Source organism: Bufo bufo, chromosome 5 (genome assembly GCF_905171765.1).
Source record: "Bufo bufo chromosome 5, aBufBuf1.1, whole genome shotgun sequence".
In the NCBI taxonomy this organism is placed as follows: domain Eukaryota; kingdom Metazoa; phylum Chordata; class Amphibia; order Anura; family Bufonidae; genus Bufo; species Bufo bufo.
Genome location: NC_053393.1, coordinates 80,384,209 through 80,401,032, shown reverse-complemented (window position 1 = coordinate 80,401,032; position 16,824 = coordinate 80,384,209). Strand labels below are relative to the sequence as shown.

At 44.0% G+C, this 16,824-nt stretch overlaps 1 protein-coding gene across 1 annotated transcript in view; it reads left to right on the top strand.

Annotated features, from left to right (window-relative positions):
• The window catches only part of TMEM67 (transmembrane protein 67), a 72,519-nt gene extending 62,886 nt beyond the window's left edge, over positions 1–9,633 (top strand). Inside the window, exons 25-28 of the mRNA XM_040434308.1 lie at positions 31–135; positions 1,676–1,778; positions 9,153–9,295; positions 9,384–9,633. Coding sequence (XP_040290242.1) covers positions 31–135; positions 1,676–1,778; positions 9,153–9,295; positions 9,384–9,464 — 432 coding nt within the window. The 3' untranslated portion in view covers positions 9,465–9,633. The remainder of the gene's footprint in view (positions 1–30; positions 136–1,675; positions 1,779–9,152; positions 9,296–9,383) is intronic.
• The last annotated feature ends 7,191 nt before the right edge of the window (positions 9,634–16,824 follow it).

Sequence of the window (16,824 nt, the reverse complement as noted above, 5' to 3'; positions counted from 1 at the left end):
ATTCTCTTTAATTTTTTATTTCAATTTCAGAATCGTGGACCTTCTCGATTTCTACACAGTTCTACATCTGTATCAGAACAGAGCACAAAAGCATATTACACCATGAATAAATTTCTCAGTTCCTTCATTGATCATGTATGTATCAGGTCTCGGTTGTTATACACGTTTATACATGGTCAGTTCATTAAAAGAATTTTAAAGGGGCCTGGATGCTTTTCTTTAGAGTAACAGCATTGCAGGTTATAGTTACTAGATTTTTGGAGAAGTGTCGTGATCCAGGAAGTTATTCTGATTAGTCAGAGAAGAAGTTGGAAAAGATTTATTTCCCCTAAGATGAGGAAAATTGGCTTCTACTTCATTTGGGGATTTTTGCCTTCCTCTGGATCAACATAGCAGGTTGTACTGAATGAAGATACCGTATGTCATTTTTAGTCTTACAAACTATGTTACTTTATAAAATATTCATATGTTGCTGTGGATTTTGCTAATTTAATTCAGGCTAAAAGACAAATTTACAAAAAGAAAAAAAAATAAGTTTCCTTTTACTAAAACCTTCACCTCCTGGATTAATATGGGTCCCTTGACTTCCATTTGCAGAGTCAAACGGGCTGCCCTTGAAAACAGTAGGGGTCGTAGTCTCAGTGAAAACTTAATCCATTGTCTTTAGTGGATTCTGCAGTCCTCCGGAGCCAAGGGTCAGACTTGTTTTGTCTTAAAGGGGATATCCCATGAATAATGTAAAAAATTTAATTCATACATAATCTAGTACATGACAATCTCTTTCTAACAAAGCCAGAACCAGCCCTGTACCTCACATGGACCTAGAGATCTCCTCATTTATTGTTCCAATTGTTCTTCTAGATTTATTCCAAGCTGTCAGCTTAGGAGGTATGTCTATTCTCAGGGGGTGTGTCCTTTTTGCTGCAGTCGGTAGCAGTTGAAGGATGGAACTGCGCATGTGCTTCCGTCTCACGCAGGTGGCGCTATACAGATAGAGTTCATCAAATAACTCAGTAGCTATAATACATTTTTAATTACATGCTATTACAAAAGTATTCAGAATATGTAGAATATTTTTGTGGGACAACCCCTTTAAATTTGGTTTATGTAGTGGAGTCCTTATGAAGGAAAATGCCTGTCTTCAACGTGTCCTGATAGTTTTATAACAAAGGGTTTTCTAAAGCAGACAGCCTCTTTTATGTGCTCATCCACAATAGTGGTAAAATAGCCCATATGATAAAGTATGATGTGAAATGATTAGTGATGAGCGAAGTTAATGTTTTGAAGTTCGAGTTCGGCGTTCAGGTGGTTTTCTGGCAATTTCGTTATGGATTCCGTTACCACGGGCCATAACGGAATGCCTTTAAGAGACATTCCGTTTTGCACTCTGTCATATGGACCGCATAACGGATCCGTCTGGTTATCTGTTATGCAGGAGAGGACTCCTGCATAACGGAGTCCAGCAGTGAATAGGCCACCGTGTGCAAGTGCAACCTGCTGCTCCTTTCATACAGGGAATAGGATACCAGTGGACAGACCCCTGCCGATCTCACAGTTCTCTGAATAGTATTTCATTGGGCAACGCCTTTAAGAGTGATAATTGCCCTTAAATAGCTAAAGTAGTCAAATCTGAAGAGGAGGTCTCACATTTTGCTCTTTCTTGTGCTTATTGCAGGCCTTTAAAGAGATGGATTACTTTGTGAAAGACAAGCTTCTTCTGGAACGAATACTCAGCATGGAATTCATGGAGCCAATGGACAGAAGTATCTTTTACAATGGTAATTACCTTTATTGCACAGGCGGAGAGAATGGATAGGCAGTAAAGAAACCACTTAGGGTTCAGCGGCCCCCTCCCTCTAACTTGATTGACCAGTGTCGTCACACGGTAGCAAAAGTCAGATCATTGCTAGTAGGATTACATGGATGCTGTGGGTGGTTAGCATGTTCATTGCAAATGTGATAGCTCTGCGGCCACTGATGGTATTATATAGGACGTGCTATAGCTTGTACTACTGTAGTGATCGACTGGTTAAATGGACTCTTAATATGGGTGGTAACTTTTATACTGATATTAGGGGAATATATTGCTAGGCTTGCCTCAGATGCCTTATAGGTTTGTCCTTCCCAAGATCTATGGTCTTCCAAACTTTTATCTGATTATTATGTTGTTTGCTAGCCCTTGTGCCTGAACGCTTTAACTGGGTTTTCTAGAAGTAGAAAAACTTGGCTGCTTTCTTTGAAAAACAGCACCACAACTGTCCACAGGTTATGTCTGGTATTGCAGCTCCACTCCATTAGAGCTCAACTGCAATATCAGGAATGATTTGTGGGCAGGAGTGGTGCTATTTTTGAAAAAAATCAGACATGTTTTTCTAAATGTGGACAACCTATAAAAATGTGTATCAGTGATTTGAGACTAGCAGTGGCAGGGTTTTATGAGACCACCCCTTTTAAAATAGGGCCGCTGCAGCGATCAGCTAATCACTCCGGTCCCGTTAGTGGCAGCCATGGCAAACAGTTTATTTTTCTTTAGGAAAGCCAAAGTCGGGGGGCGTGGCGTAACCGGGCATGTAACAGGACGTGTGCTCGCTCGGCTCCGTCCTGCACTCGGCAGTTTATCCTGAAAACCCTGCTGCAGAACCTCAATAAAAGCGCCCACAGTGTGCCCAGGGCCGACCTACCTACCTCCGATGCCGCTCGTGATCCGACCGGCGAAAATGTCCAAGAGGGGAGAGTGGCTGACCGCGAGCTCCAAGATTGCGCCGGCAGTGAAACCCCATGCCGCACAGACCGCCCGGCTGACCTGCACAGGGAGACTGCAGCTAAGCTGGGTAAGTTTGCCCGTTCTGCTGCCCAACTAACCGCTAAAGTGGCAAGGGAAAGACATCCTCCCTCCAGGGGATCTGCCGATCAGGCTGCTGAGGAGGAGGGAGAAGGGGAAGCTGCTGCACGGCCAGAAGAAAGCTCTGCTGTCCCTGAAGCTGCACAAGCCAGCGATCCCTCAGCACAGCTCACTGACAGAGAAGACATAGTGGCTGAACCGACTCTTAAAGACGTCCTACACGCTATCACTAAGTGTGGTAAATCGCTGCACACTCTTAATGTTCAAGTAGGAGCCATTAAAGAAGACGTAACTATAGTTTCGCCGCGATCTGCGAAAACTTGCGGACCGACCTGGAAAACCGTGTGGGCGATGTGGAGGAGTCTATTCATCCTCTTAAACGTGATGTCGCTGAATGTACCAGGCAGATGGATGTGTTGGCAGCTAAACAAGATGACTTAGAGAACCGATCACGCCGAAACAATGTGCGTCTGGTGGGTGTACTAGAAAAAGCAGAAGGTACTAATCCCACAGAGTTCTTTGAATCCTGGCTGAAAAATCTATTCGGGCCAAGCAATCTGACTCCTCTGTTTGCTATGGAAAGGCCCCACAGGGTGCCCATTACCACCGGGTGCACCCCCCAGACCGGTGATTATGAGGATTCTACACTACATTATTCTCCGAAGAGCCAGAGAGCTGCCAGACATGTCTATTGATGGCCGCAGAGTGTCTCTGTTCCCTGATTATTCCATTGAAGTCCAAAAAAGGAGAGCGAAGTTCCTTGATGTAAAGAGGCGACTGAGGGCTCTTGATGTCAGCTACTCGATGATCTTCCCTGGAAAAACTTTGTGTGGCAGCGCTGGAATCCACCATGTTCTTTGAGGATTCTAAAGAAGTCATGACATGGTTGGACAGGCATGAACAACAGCTGCGAGAGAATAGAAGGCGGGATGATTCGTGACTGTGTACACGTAATGTAGTTATTTAAAATGCAGGGAGTTCACACCTCTCATATTTGTGTGTTCATCTCTTTTTGAATCTGCATTTACTTGCTATCGCGTGCAGTCTATGGACCCTGCTATGTTATTTTGTAAGCTGCCTACATACATCTCCTTATCTCTGTTTTTACTCGTGCAACAGTGGCCAACAGGGGTCTCATGATGTGCTTATATTAAGTATAGCCGAGAGTTGCAGGAGAGCTTAAACTGTCTGTAATACTTTGTATATTTTCTAACTGTGATACATATTGTTCTCTGTTTATTCCTACAGTTATAATTACTGTTGATACCGCCCTACGTTTGGGGTAGATAGGCTGACCACTGGTGCTTGGCCTTGACGACGGGTGCTACTTTGACGCCATGGGCCTGGTAACTCGGGTGTATTTGGTGGGAGCCCGCTGTTCAGGCTACAGCGCCATCTTGGTTCTAATTTTCCTTTTTAGTATAGTTTAAAGAAAGGGGAGGGGTTATTTTCCCATTTTAATAGTTAGAGTTTGTAAAGTGTGACCATGCTTTTCCGAAGTTCCATAATTAATGTCCTGGAGCAAGACAAGAGGAGTATACTGTGCTTATTAGCAGTGGATCCCTTGGGCCCCATCCGTCTCAATGTCCTGATGAATAGACGACTGTCATGGCGGGAATAGTTCCCTTCCTCAGCTGGAACACCAAAGGGGTAAAGGAAGGCAATAAAAGAAGGGCCATTCTAGATAGTGTCAAACAGCACCACCCTGTGATATGCTGCATCCAGGAAACACACTTACTAGAAGATCAAACGAAGTTACTCAACCCACATTGCGCTGGACACTGCTACCATGCTACGTACTCTACATATGCAAGGGGCGTCAGCATTTTAGTACACAAATCCATAGCTTTTACCTGCATCTCGTACAAGATAGATAGGGAAGGAAGATATATTTGTCTACACTGCACACTGTATAATTCCCCGTGTGTGATAATAGGGGTTTATATCCCACCGCCTTACTCCCCACAGGTACTTAAGTCTATTTTGGTGTATATGGCGGACGTACCGGATGTTCCAGTCATAGTTATGGGAGACTTTAACAGTACTATTGATCCTGCATTGGACAGAATGGGAGGAGGCTCTCATTCTCCTGGGTGCGGCCTCACTCTATTCGGAAGGCTTTTGCGGGAATCCCTGCTGCTGGATTTCTGGAGATTGAAAAATCCACTGGCGAAACAATATTTGTGTGTCTTCTCTACCTATGACTCTTTATCAAGGATTGACCTCATATTGGGGAATGCGGGTATGGGGAGTTTTCTCCGGGTTATCCAATATTTACCACGTAGACTCTCGGACCACTCTCCGGTTCTGGCGATTGCTGACTTCCAGCCTACCAGAATACGGAGAAACATGGTCTGGAAATTCAATCCGCACTGGTTGAATGTGTTACCGGATCTGGGGGGCATAGGTGAAAAACTGAAGGAATATTTTGACCTTAATCTCCCGTGGGCATCTAAACTTGTGGTGTGAGATGCCATGAAAGCATATTTACGGGGGCTGTTAATAGTGGATATCAATGCTAAAAAAAACTAAACCAAATTGACGATACAAAAATTGACCACCACGGTGGGTCTCTTGGAGGCAGCACATATTGCTGCTCCAACGGCAGACACTGAGACAAGGTGGAAAGAGGCACAGCAAAAATGAAATGACAAATTATTGCAAAATGCAAAGAATAAACGCTTTTTCCAAAAGCAGTCCTATTATGAGGAGGGAGAAAAGGCGGGGAGGTTATTGGCTTTAATTTCTAGAGCTCAGCAGCAGTCATCATGTATAGCGGCGCTCAGGGATACAGAGGGAGTAATAAGAGATGATCCTGACACGATAGCCCATATTATGCAGTCCTTCTACTCCTCGCTATGAGTCCAAGATGACAGCTTCGGAGGAGGAGATTCGGGGGTTTCTACAGCAGTTACCGCTGCGTACCCTTTCGGGGGAACACAAAGATATGTTAGATGCCCCAGTAACTCTTGAGGAGTTGGAGGAGGCTCTATGGTCCATGTCTAGTAATAAGGCGCCAGGGAGAGACGGCCTACCCGCTGAACTGTATAAACGATATGCATCCATACTTTTGCCGCAAAGAGGCAAAAGAAGCGGGACGCTTGCCTGCCTCGGTGAATGAAGCTATAATTGTGCTCATTCCGAAGCCTGGTAAAGATGATGAAGAAGCGGATTCTTATAGACCAATCTCGCTCCTGCAGACGGACATTAAACTACTGGCGAAAGTGATGGCAAACAGACTAAACCGGGTTATCACGACGCTTATCCACACAGATCAGGCGGGCTTCATGCCGAATGCTTCCACTGCTGTTAATGTCAGAAGACTTTTTCTAAATATCCAGGCGAGCCAGGTCCACACCTCGAATGCGGCGGTCGCATCTCTTGATGCGGCCAAAGCATTTGACAGTGTGGAATGGAGATATCTGTGGCTAGTGCTTGAAAAGATGGACTTTGGACACCACTATATAGAATGGGTACAGCTTCTGTATGCATCCCCGAAAGCCGTATTGCGGATTAATGGGAATTTGTCGGACTCCTTTGAACTGCATAGAGGGACGCGACAGGGGTGTCCCCTGTCACCGCTTTTGTTTGCGGTGGCGGTGGAGCCTTTGGCGGAAGCTCTGAGACGAGCAACCTCAGTGCGTGGTTTTCAATATGGTGAGCTGACTGAAAAAGTTGCGCTTTATGCAGATGATCTGCTACTGTTCATGGATGACTGGATAAACTCCCTTACGGGAGCCATGCAGATCCTTAATGACTATGGTAAACTATCTGGCCTGCGCATTAATTGGGCGAAGTCTGTGGTTATGCCGTTAACTAATGGAGGTGCCCGACTTTGGAAGATGCCATGGGTCTCAAGATCGTATTCTCCTTTAAAGGGAACCTGTCACCAGTTTTATGGTGTCCTAAGGGCAACATAAATAAGTGACTGATTCTCTTAGCAAAATGCTGGGTCACTTTCTTTAATTGACCCAGTCAATCTGCCAACATCTTGTATTGAAAAGCTCCAGCTGATAATGATGAGTCATGAATATTCATGAGCTCCTGACTCTCCCCGCCCACCTGCTGCTGATTGACAGTTTGTTTCCATATGAATCAGCAGCAGGTGGGCAGGGGAGTGGCTATAGCTCTGAATTAAATATACGCTGGACTCACTGACATCACGCTGGACTCAAATCAGCTCATTAGCATGCGGCATCTTTGTGTGTATATTATGAGGTAACCATCTGTCACACCAGTAAGTGAATACATCTAAGGTACTTTTTAGTAGTTAATGATTGTATATAATTAGTTAGATTATAATCAAATATCCACATGACAGGTTCCCTTTAATGAAGATCCACCTGATGTAGTTGGTGTACCGTTTTTTAATAAAATTGGTTCAAGTTACATGTCCAAAGTCTGGCTACACTGCACAGAGATTCTGTGGATACTATTTATTTACTACTACCATTCACTACTCTGATTTCTGTCTTGAATCATCTATAAAGGCTATGGATACCTTGTTCATGGAAGACATGATTTTAGCACATTAGTCTTGAGTAAAAAAAAAGTTGTACTTCGTTTCTCTGAGTTTCAATCCGCAATCTTCATTCATTACCTACTCCTAATTTATTTTACAACCTACAGTACTTCTCATGTCAATCTTTTCTCATGTGGATGTTTCCCTGCCAGTAATACATTATGGATCTGTGTGTCCAGGATGCTGCTGTCTTCCCCCTGCAAACTGCCATTTATAAGCTCCTCCCACATTTACATCATGTGTGAGCTGCCCTCTTTGGATTCTCTTCACTTTTTTTTTTACCTCTTGTTGAGGTGAGAGTATGTCATAAACATCAGCAGAGTTCAGATGGATTTATATTAGATTCAGCAGGTAGGTGAAAAACTTGTACACTCTGCAGTAACAGCGTGTACACACAGTTGTATTATGAGCAGTAGTAGATTCTATAGTACAGTATGCAGTGGACTAGCATTAAAGGGGTTGTGTCACTTCAGCAAATGGCATTTATCATGTAGACAAAGTTAATACAAAGTTCCCGCGACAGGTGGCAGGAGAACGGTGAGACTGGCAACCCGTGGTTTGAGCTGACAGGTTTTCCTTGTGGATCAATAGGCGTGTTGTTTCTGGTAATGGCCACATCCTTTGCCTCAGGTGTTGCTAATGTGGTAATTTAACCTTCCTTATTTATTGTTGCTTCTCCACAATGCTGGGGGTTTATAGCTTCAGTTTCAGTTGTGGATAGCTGGTGTGTGGATCTCAGCGGAGTTCCTGGTGCTTCCATAGCCCTTTTGAAGTTAGGTTTTTCCTTTCCCTTTTTCTATTTTGTTTGGGATCTGTGTGTTGCATTTCCCTATTGTTTGTATTAGGCCTGAAGGAGACTCCTGTTCGTCCTTCCTTTTGGAGGAACAAGTAGTCTCGTCCCTGCCATTAGTACCAGGGTCCTATAGGGCTAGATAGGACTCCAGATATTCCTGCGTATGAAAAAACCTACCTCTGGGGTCTGTTCATACTGGTAGTCAGTTAGGATGTTACTAGTAGGTTTGAAGTAATACATAGATAAAGATAACAGTAAAAAATACACCTACTACTGCCCCTCTAAAGAAGCTGTGGTAGAATGCATATTAGGCACATGGTCACCATAGTGGTCTGTATGCCTATATTTCTTTCTATAAGTATTTGCATTAATTGTGTCCTATTATACTGGTCTCTGCTATTTGAATCCTAGTGCATACACGTGGCCCAGCTGTTTTTGCGATGCAATTTTTGTAGTTGGTGTGTGCGCCTTTCTGTGGGTTTTACTATTACTTATGTTGGCCACTCAGGGTTTACTTTATTGTATTAAATGGGTTCTGCACCTTTTGGCCAACCCCCCTCCTCCTCCTTGGGCAGACCTGCGAAGGCAAGCATACTTACTTGATTCTCGATGCCGGCTCCCGAGCCTCTGCTGTGCTCCCAGGATATTAACTTTTGTTTTGCTGCTGCTGCAGCCACTAGCTGGCCACAGCAGTGACTTGCTTCCCTTGCGTCATGTTAAATAAATGGTTACGTGACCCAAGGGGAGCATATTACTGCTGCAGAGAGTATTTGGCTGCAGTGGTATCAAATCGTAGTTCACACCCTGCAGCCAAGGCCGGGGAAAGAAGGAAAGGGGAGCCAGTACCGGGAAGCAGGTAAGTAAGAGTCTCTTCACAGGTCCTCCCCCCAAAAGGTGCACAACCCCTTTTAAAGGATCTTTTTGTTATAGGCTTCAATATTAGCATATTACCTACCCAAACATGTAATGTTTTCCTCATCTGTTGTCTTCCATAGATGAAAATCATTCTTTCAGCGACGTCCTCTTCTATGGTCATGAATCAACACTCCTGATCTTTGACACTCTGTTCTTCTGCGTTCTTGACATCATGTCGCAAAACTTTGTTCTAGCTGCTGTTATCACCTATCTGCAACAAGAAGTAAGTCAGCTTTTTGATAAAATTGTTAGCTTCAAAATTTTCATGTTGTTAATTAAAAAGGAATACTTTTTTTTTTTTCTCTCCTCAGTGTTTCCGGCACATCCGTGGTGCCATAGGACAGAAGAATTTGGCATCCAAAACCCTTATAGATGAAAGGTTCTTGATTTAAAAATGTTCAGGGGCTTTCTACCAGTTAAAGCCTCAGGACCATTACGTGTTGCAAACATTACTTTTCTATTGCAGATAGAATTTTTTTTTTAACTTGTTCACTACCGAGCCACTTTTCACCTTAAATCCCAGGCCGATTTTTGCAAATCTAACATGTGTTACTTTATGTGGTAATAACTTCAAAACACTTTTACTTATTCAGGCCATTCTGAGATTGTTTTCTCGTCACATATTGTACTTCGTGATAGTGGTAAAATTGAGTCAAAAAATTTGAGTGCCATTTTATTTTTTGCGGATGTTAGAAGGCTTAGAAATTTAGAAGCAAATCTTGAAATGTTTCAGAAAATTTCCAAAACCCACTTTTTAAGGACCAGTTCAGGTCTGAAGTCACTTTGTGAGGCTTACATAATAGAAACCACCCATAAATGACCCCATTTTAGAAACTACACCCCTCAAGGTATTCACTGATTTTACAAACTTTGTTAACCCTTTAGGTGTTCCACAAGAATTTTAATACATTTTCTCCAGTAACAAAGCAAAGGTTAACAGCCAAACAAAACTCAATATTTTTTGCCCTGATTCTGTCGTTTGCAGAAACACTCCATATGTGGTCGTAAACTGCTGTACGGGCACACGGCAGGGCGCAGAAGGAAAGGAAGGCCATATGGTTTTTGGAAGGCAGGTTTTGCTGGACTGGTTTTTTGACACCATGTCCCATTTGAAGACCCCCTGATGCACCCCTAGAGTAGAAACTCCCAAAAAATGACCCCATTTTGGAAACTACGGGATAAGGTGGCAGTTTTCTTGGTATTATTTTAGGGTACATATGATTTTTGGTTGCTCTATATTACACTTTTTGTGAGGCAAGGTAACAAAAAGCTTTTTTGGCACCGTTTTTATTTTTTGTTATTTAAAGCGTTCATCTGACAGGTTAGATCATGTGGTATTTTTATAGAGCAGGTTGTCACGGATGCAACAGTACCAAATATGACTATATGATGGTTGTTTGTTAAAATTTCACATAGTAAAGCATTTTTGAAAAAAATTATTTTTTAGTGTCTCCATATTCTGAAAGCCATAGTTTTTTTAAAAATTTTGGGCGACTGTCTTATATAGGGGCTCATTTTTTTCAGTATGTGATGACGGTTTGATTGGTACTATTTTAGGGTGCATATGACTTTTTTATCGCTTGGTATAATACTTTTTGTGATGTAAGGTGACAAAAAATTGCTTTTTTGACACCATTTTAATTTTTTTTTTTATGGTGTTCACCTGAGTGGTTAGGTCATGTGATATTTTTATAGAGCAAGTTGTTACAGACGCGGCAATACCTAATATGTATGCTTTATTTTTATTTATTTCACTTTAGCACAATAATAGCAGTTTTGAAGCAAAAAAAATATATATTTTAGTGACTCCATTGTCTGAGAGCCATAGCTTTTTTATTTTTTGACCGATTGTCTTAGGTAGGATCTCATTTTTTGCAGGACGAGGTGACAGTTTGATTTGTACTATTTTGGGGGGGCATACGCCTTTCTGATCACTTGGTGTTGCAATTTTTGTGATGTAAGGTGACAAAAAAAGGCTTTTTTGGGCACTGTTTTTATTTTTTAGGTCATATGATATTTTTATATAACAGGTTGTTACGGACGTGGCGGTACCTAATATGTATACTTTTTTTAATTTAAGTTTTACACAATGATCTCATTTTTAAACTAAAAAAAAATCATGTTTTAGTGTCTCCATAGTCTGAGAGCCATAGTTTGTTTTTTGTTTTTTGGGCGATTGTTTTTGGTAGGGTGTATAATTTTTGCGGGCTGAGATGACTGATTGATTGGCACTATTTTGGGGTGCATATGACTTTTTGACACCGTTTTTATTTTACTTTTTTACGGTGTTCACCTGAGGGGTTAGGTCATGTGGTATTTTTATAGAGCAGGTTGTTACGGACACGGAGATGCCTAATATCTCAACTTTTTTTTTTTTTTTTACATTTAACACAATAAAAGCATTTTTGAAACAAAAAAAATGATGTTTTAGTGTCTCCATTGTCTGAGAGTTATAGTTTTTTTTTACTTTTTGGGCGATTGTCTTAGGTAGGGGCTCATTTTTTTGTGGGATGAGGTGACGGTTAGATTGATACTATTTTGGGGGGCATAAGCCTTTTTGATCGCTTGGTGTTGCACTTTTAGTTATGTAAGGTGCCAAAAATAGCACAGTGTTCACCTGAGGGGTTAGGTCATGTGATATTTTTATAGAGCCAGTCGATACGGATGCGGCAATACCTAATATGTCTACTTTTCTTTTTTTCCCTATTTTTTACAATTTTTTTTAACTTTTTTGGGAAAAGGACACTTTTTTTTTACATGAAACTTTTAATGGTTTTTTTTTTGGAAAACTTTATTTTTTCAAACTTTATTTTTTCACTTAATTTTTTGTCCCACTCTGGGACTTCAACTTTTGGGGGTCTGATCCCCTTTACAATGCATGACAATACTTCTGTATTGTAATGCACTGGCTGTAAGTGTATTACCACTGTAATGCCTGTGAGATCCAGGGGGCTGGATCTCACAGAAGGCAGCCACGATGTATAAGGAAGGTATCGGGCTGCCTTCCCTGCCATCGGGTCCCCATCACAGCAGCGCGGGGACCCCATGGACACCGGCACCCTTGAGGATACTGCACGTGCCGTGGTCAGCGCTGACCGCGGCCGTGCAAGGGTTAATGCGCCGGCATCGGTGATTTCACCAATGACGGCGCATACAGCATATCAATGACAGCCGGACCCCTGCCTCTAATTGGGCGGGCACAGCTCCTGCACCCGTCCGATCAGCGCGCCGTAACTGTGCGCTGGGATTTCTGTCCCACATTTCATTCCTAAGGTTTAATGAACTTACACGTTTAAACGGTTCTCTGGGATTTTGATATTGATGGCCTATCCTCAGGATAGGTCATCAATAACTGATCAGTTAGGGTCCGACTCCCGGAACCCTCGGCGATCAGCTGTATAAGGAGGCCGTTGAGCTCCGTGAATGCTTATTCCTCTTCCTAGGTCGTGTGACATCATGTTCATCGGTCACGTGGCCTAGGCACAGCTCGGTCCCATTCAAGTGAATGGTGCTGAGCTGCAATATCAAGCATAGCCACTATCCAATGGGCGGCACTGGGCTTGGTATGCTGCAAGGAGACTGCGGAGCTCACTAGATCTCTTGTGAGTGCACAGGTATAGAACAGCTGATTGGCGGGGTGCTGGGAGATCCCTGCCAATCGCTTATTAATGTACTATCCTGGGAATGGGCCATCAGAATGAAAATGTTGGAAAAACTTGATTTTTATACTCACCATAAAATTTGTTTCTCTTGCGTTCATATGGGGACACAAGCTTTGACCATGGGGACACAGGCTTTGATCATGGGTATAGCTGTTTCCGCTAGGAGGCGGACACTAAGCACACAAAGTGTAAGCTCCTCCCTCTTCAGCTATACCCTTCCTACAGGGACTAAACTAAATCAGTTTAGTGCAAAAGCAGTAGGAGAAGCCAGACACAAGAAAATTACATTATGCACAAACCCAGAACCACACAGGCCCGAAAAGGCCCATAAACAAAAGAATGGGTGGGAGCTGTGTCCCCCAATGAACAGATGAGAAACTGATTTTACGGCAAGTACAAAAATCTAGTTTTCTCATCCATCTCATTGGGGGACACAGGCTTTGACTATGGGACGTTACAGAGCAGTCCCCGAGGGTGTGCTTAACTTCAACCCCCGTGACAATTAGAGAACCGCTGTCTGCAAAACTCTACGCCCCAAAGAAGCGTCAGAAGATGCAAAGGTGTGCACCATGCAAAACTTTGAAAAAGTATGCAAAGACGACCAGGTCGCTGCCTTGCACACCTGAAGGGAGCTCATTCTCCCTGGCTATGAGCGGTGTGCTCTGATTGGATGCGCTCACAACCATGGAGAAGAGAACCGCTCCAGTCTCCGCCTAGTATAACCAAGTCGGCTAATTAGAATATAAGGCGCCGAAATCAACGGGGGACAACAGCGGACGAACGGGGGGATTTTGAAAAAAAAAAAAGAAGTGCGATGACATCAGTGGGGGCCGCCCTATAAGGTAAGACCCTAATTAGACTAGGGTTAAACAGATGAAAGGTCCTCTTTAAGGACCAGGCCCCACCCTTCCGGGTAACTGCTCATTCAGCTCTGGCAGTGGGCGGTGCATCATGTGGCTTCAGCCCTTCAGGCTCCTAGTATAACCAAGTTGGCTAATTAGAATATAATTAGAATATAAAAAAAAAAGTGCGATGACATCCGTGGGGGCCACCCTATAAGGTAAGACCCTAATTAGACTTGGGCTAAACAGATTAAAGGTCCTCTTTAACACGGCACTCTTCCACAATAGCCAAACAAATCCATTGGGAAATGTAAGTCTTCGACGCTGCCAGCCCTCGTCTCTGTCCCTCTGGAATCATGAACTGGGAATCCGTTCGCCGGAAAGATGCCGTCTGAGACAGATAGACTCGAACGGCTCGTACCAAATCCAGAGTATGGAGCAACTGCTCCCGAGGATGAGACGGGTCCGAACAAAATGAAAGGAGAATAATCTCCTTATTTAGATGGAATTCCGACACCACCTTCGGCAGTAAGGACTGCACAGGGCGAAGGACCACTTTATCCTGATGGAGGATCACTAAGCTAAAACTGATTTAGCTTAGTCCCTGTAGGAAGGGTATAGCTGAAGAGGGAGGAGCTTACACTTTGTGTGCTTAGTGTGCGCCTCCTAGCGACAACCGCTATACCCATGGTCAAAGCCTGTGTCCACCAATGAGACGGATGAAAAACCCCTTTAATATTTCTGTGCCTATTGGGCATATTCTTGTATATATTACATAAAACCATCATTTTTGTACATGTGTTGTGTTTATTACTGTGTTTTTATTGCTTTAGAAAGATGCAGAAACCCTAAGTTATTATTTTTTTAACAATACTGTTCATTCATTTATGTTGATGTCCCTTTTTCTCATCCTTTTGCAATAAACTTTATACAACTTTATGCGCTTTTAAATCCATTATTGATGGCACATCAGGGCTTGTTCTCATAATATATGGAGTCCCCTCTCCTTCTTCGGACCAAAGGGAACTGCACCAACTCTTATGGTGAGTTTACACGGGCCGAGGCGCAGCAGATTGTCAGAAAGAAAGTGTTCCTTACAGACAACGGGCTTTTTGTTCAGTGGGGGTGAAGCTCTGCATTTACATGCAGCGGTCACCTCCACAGTATTTCCGATTGTTTGTGTACAAGGCTTCAGCAGTGACGTAAAGGTATACAGCATGTGACTGCTGGAGTCAATTACTGGCCTCAGCGGTCTGAGGCCAGTCACATACCATATACCATTATGTCACTGCTGCAGCCTTGCATAAAACCACCAGGAGGAGGACTGGAGTTGTGGCACTGGAAATAGCATGGGAGAAACAGGGGGTATAGGCTGACTGATTATTTTGTGACACTCGGTGACATCTCAGGTTTTTAATTAACTTGAACACCCCCTCTTATTGGAGGCCTATTAAGAAGCATGCAATGTATGTTATATAGTGTGTCACTATTAGTTGATTGTCTGAAAGTGTTTGTCCTCCCAGACCGACCGTGGCTCCCCTCACCTAAACTGGCTGCATCATAGTGATTTATGATAGTCAGTTCCTATCTGATCGCGGATCTGTTATACTGTACTCACATGATGATGTGAGTACAGTACAATAGACCCGCAATCAGATAGGAACTGACTGTATCATAATTCACTATGATGCAGTCAGTTCAGGTGAGGGGAGCCACTGTCATTCCAGGGGATCCAGGAGACACAGCCAGTGTCTCCTGGACCAAGCGTGGTCATGTGAATCAGCCCTAAAAGTCTGTGTAGCCGCAACCAAAACATTTTATTTGACCACGATAAGAATGGTTTTTATTTCCTTCAGGAATGGGAGACATTGTATGGACAGGTGCACATATACTTTTGTGTTCTGCAAGTGGAAATAGATCATTTTGGATACAAATACAGTGTTGAAAAAATAAAATAAACATGGCACGTCTACAGCCTAAGTGTGTGAACCTGGCCTCATACCCCAGATTTACAGACTGATGCACAATGTTTCATTGTAGCTCAGATAACCTTTGACTCTAAGGCTTGAGCTATTTTCCATGGACTTTATAACTGTGTGATTAAATAGGATGGTTCTCACAGGGTTGATGATACGTAGGTAAACATTTTTTCAAGTTTTGCAATGGGCCTCTGTTCCATCTCTAACCTTGAATACTCGTGGCCCATTTACAGCCTACACCGCAGCAGGCATGCTTATAAAAATGAGTTGCCCAGGGTTTCCAGTCCTTTCCTGCTTTTTTTCCCTTCACCCATGAACTAGGTTTTACAGCGAATATTTGTGTTATGTGGTTGGTATGAATCTGGTTGACTGCCTCATGGCTTCAGGGCCTGGTTGGCTGCCTCATGGCTTCAGGGCCTGGTTGGCTGCCTCATGGCTTCAGGGCCTGGTTGGCTGCCTCATGGCTTTAGGGCCTGGTTGCCTGCTTTAGGGCCTTGTTATCTGCCTCTTGACTGCAGGGCCTGGTTGTCTGCCTCTTGGCTTCAGGGCCTGGTTGTCTGCCTCTTGGCTTCAGGGCCTAGTTGGCTGCCTCTTGGCTTCAGGGCCTGGTTGGCTGCCTCTTGGCTTCAGGGCCTGGTTGTCTGCCTCTTGGCTTCAGGGCCTGGTTGTCTGCCTCTTGGCTTCAGGGCCTAGTTGGCTGCCTCTTGGCTTCAGGGCCTGGTTGGCTGCCTCTTGGCTTCAGGGCCTGGTTGGCTGTCTCTTGGCTTCGGGGCCTGGTTGTCTGCCTCTTGGCTTCAGGGCCTGGTTGGCTGCCTCATGGCTTTGGGGCCTAGTTGGGTGCCTCTTGGCTTCGGGGCCTGGCTGGCTGCCTCTTGGCTTCGGCCTGGCTGGCTGCCTCTTGGCTTCGGGGCCTGGCTGGCTGCCTCTTGGCTTCGGGGCCTGGCTGGCTGCCTCTTGGCTTCGGGGCCTGGCTGGCTGCCTCTTGGCTTCGGGGCCTGGCTGGCTGCCTCTTGGCTTCGGGGCCTGGCTGGCTGCCTCTTGGCTTTGGGGCCTGGCTTTCTGCCTCTTGGCTTTGGGGCCTGGATTTCTTCCTCTTGGCTTTGGGGCCTGGTTGTCTGCCTCTTGGCTTTGGGGACTGGATGACTGACTTCAGGCCTTTCTGGCTGAATGCCTTTGATTTTATGTTGGTTTGGCTGAATACTGATGCCTGTCTGGCTGAACACCTTTGCATCTATACCTGCTTTGTTGAACGCCTGTACGTCTATGCCT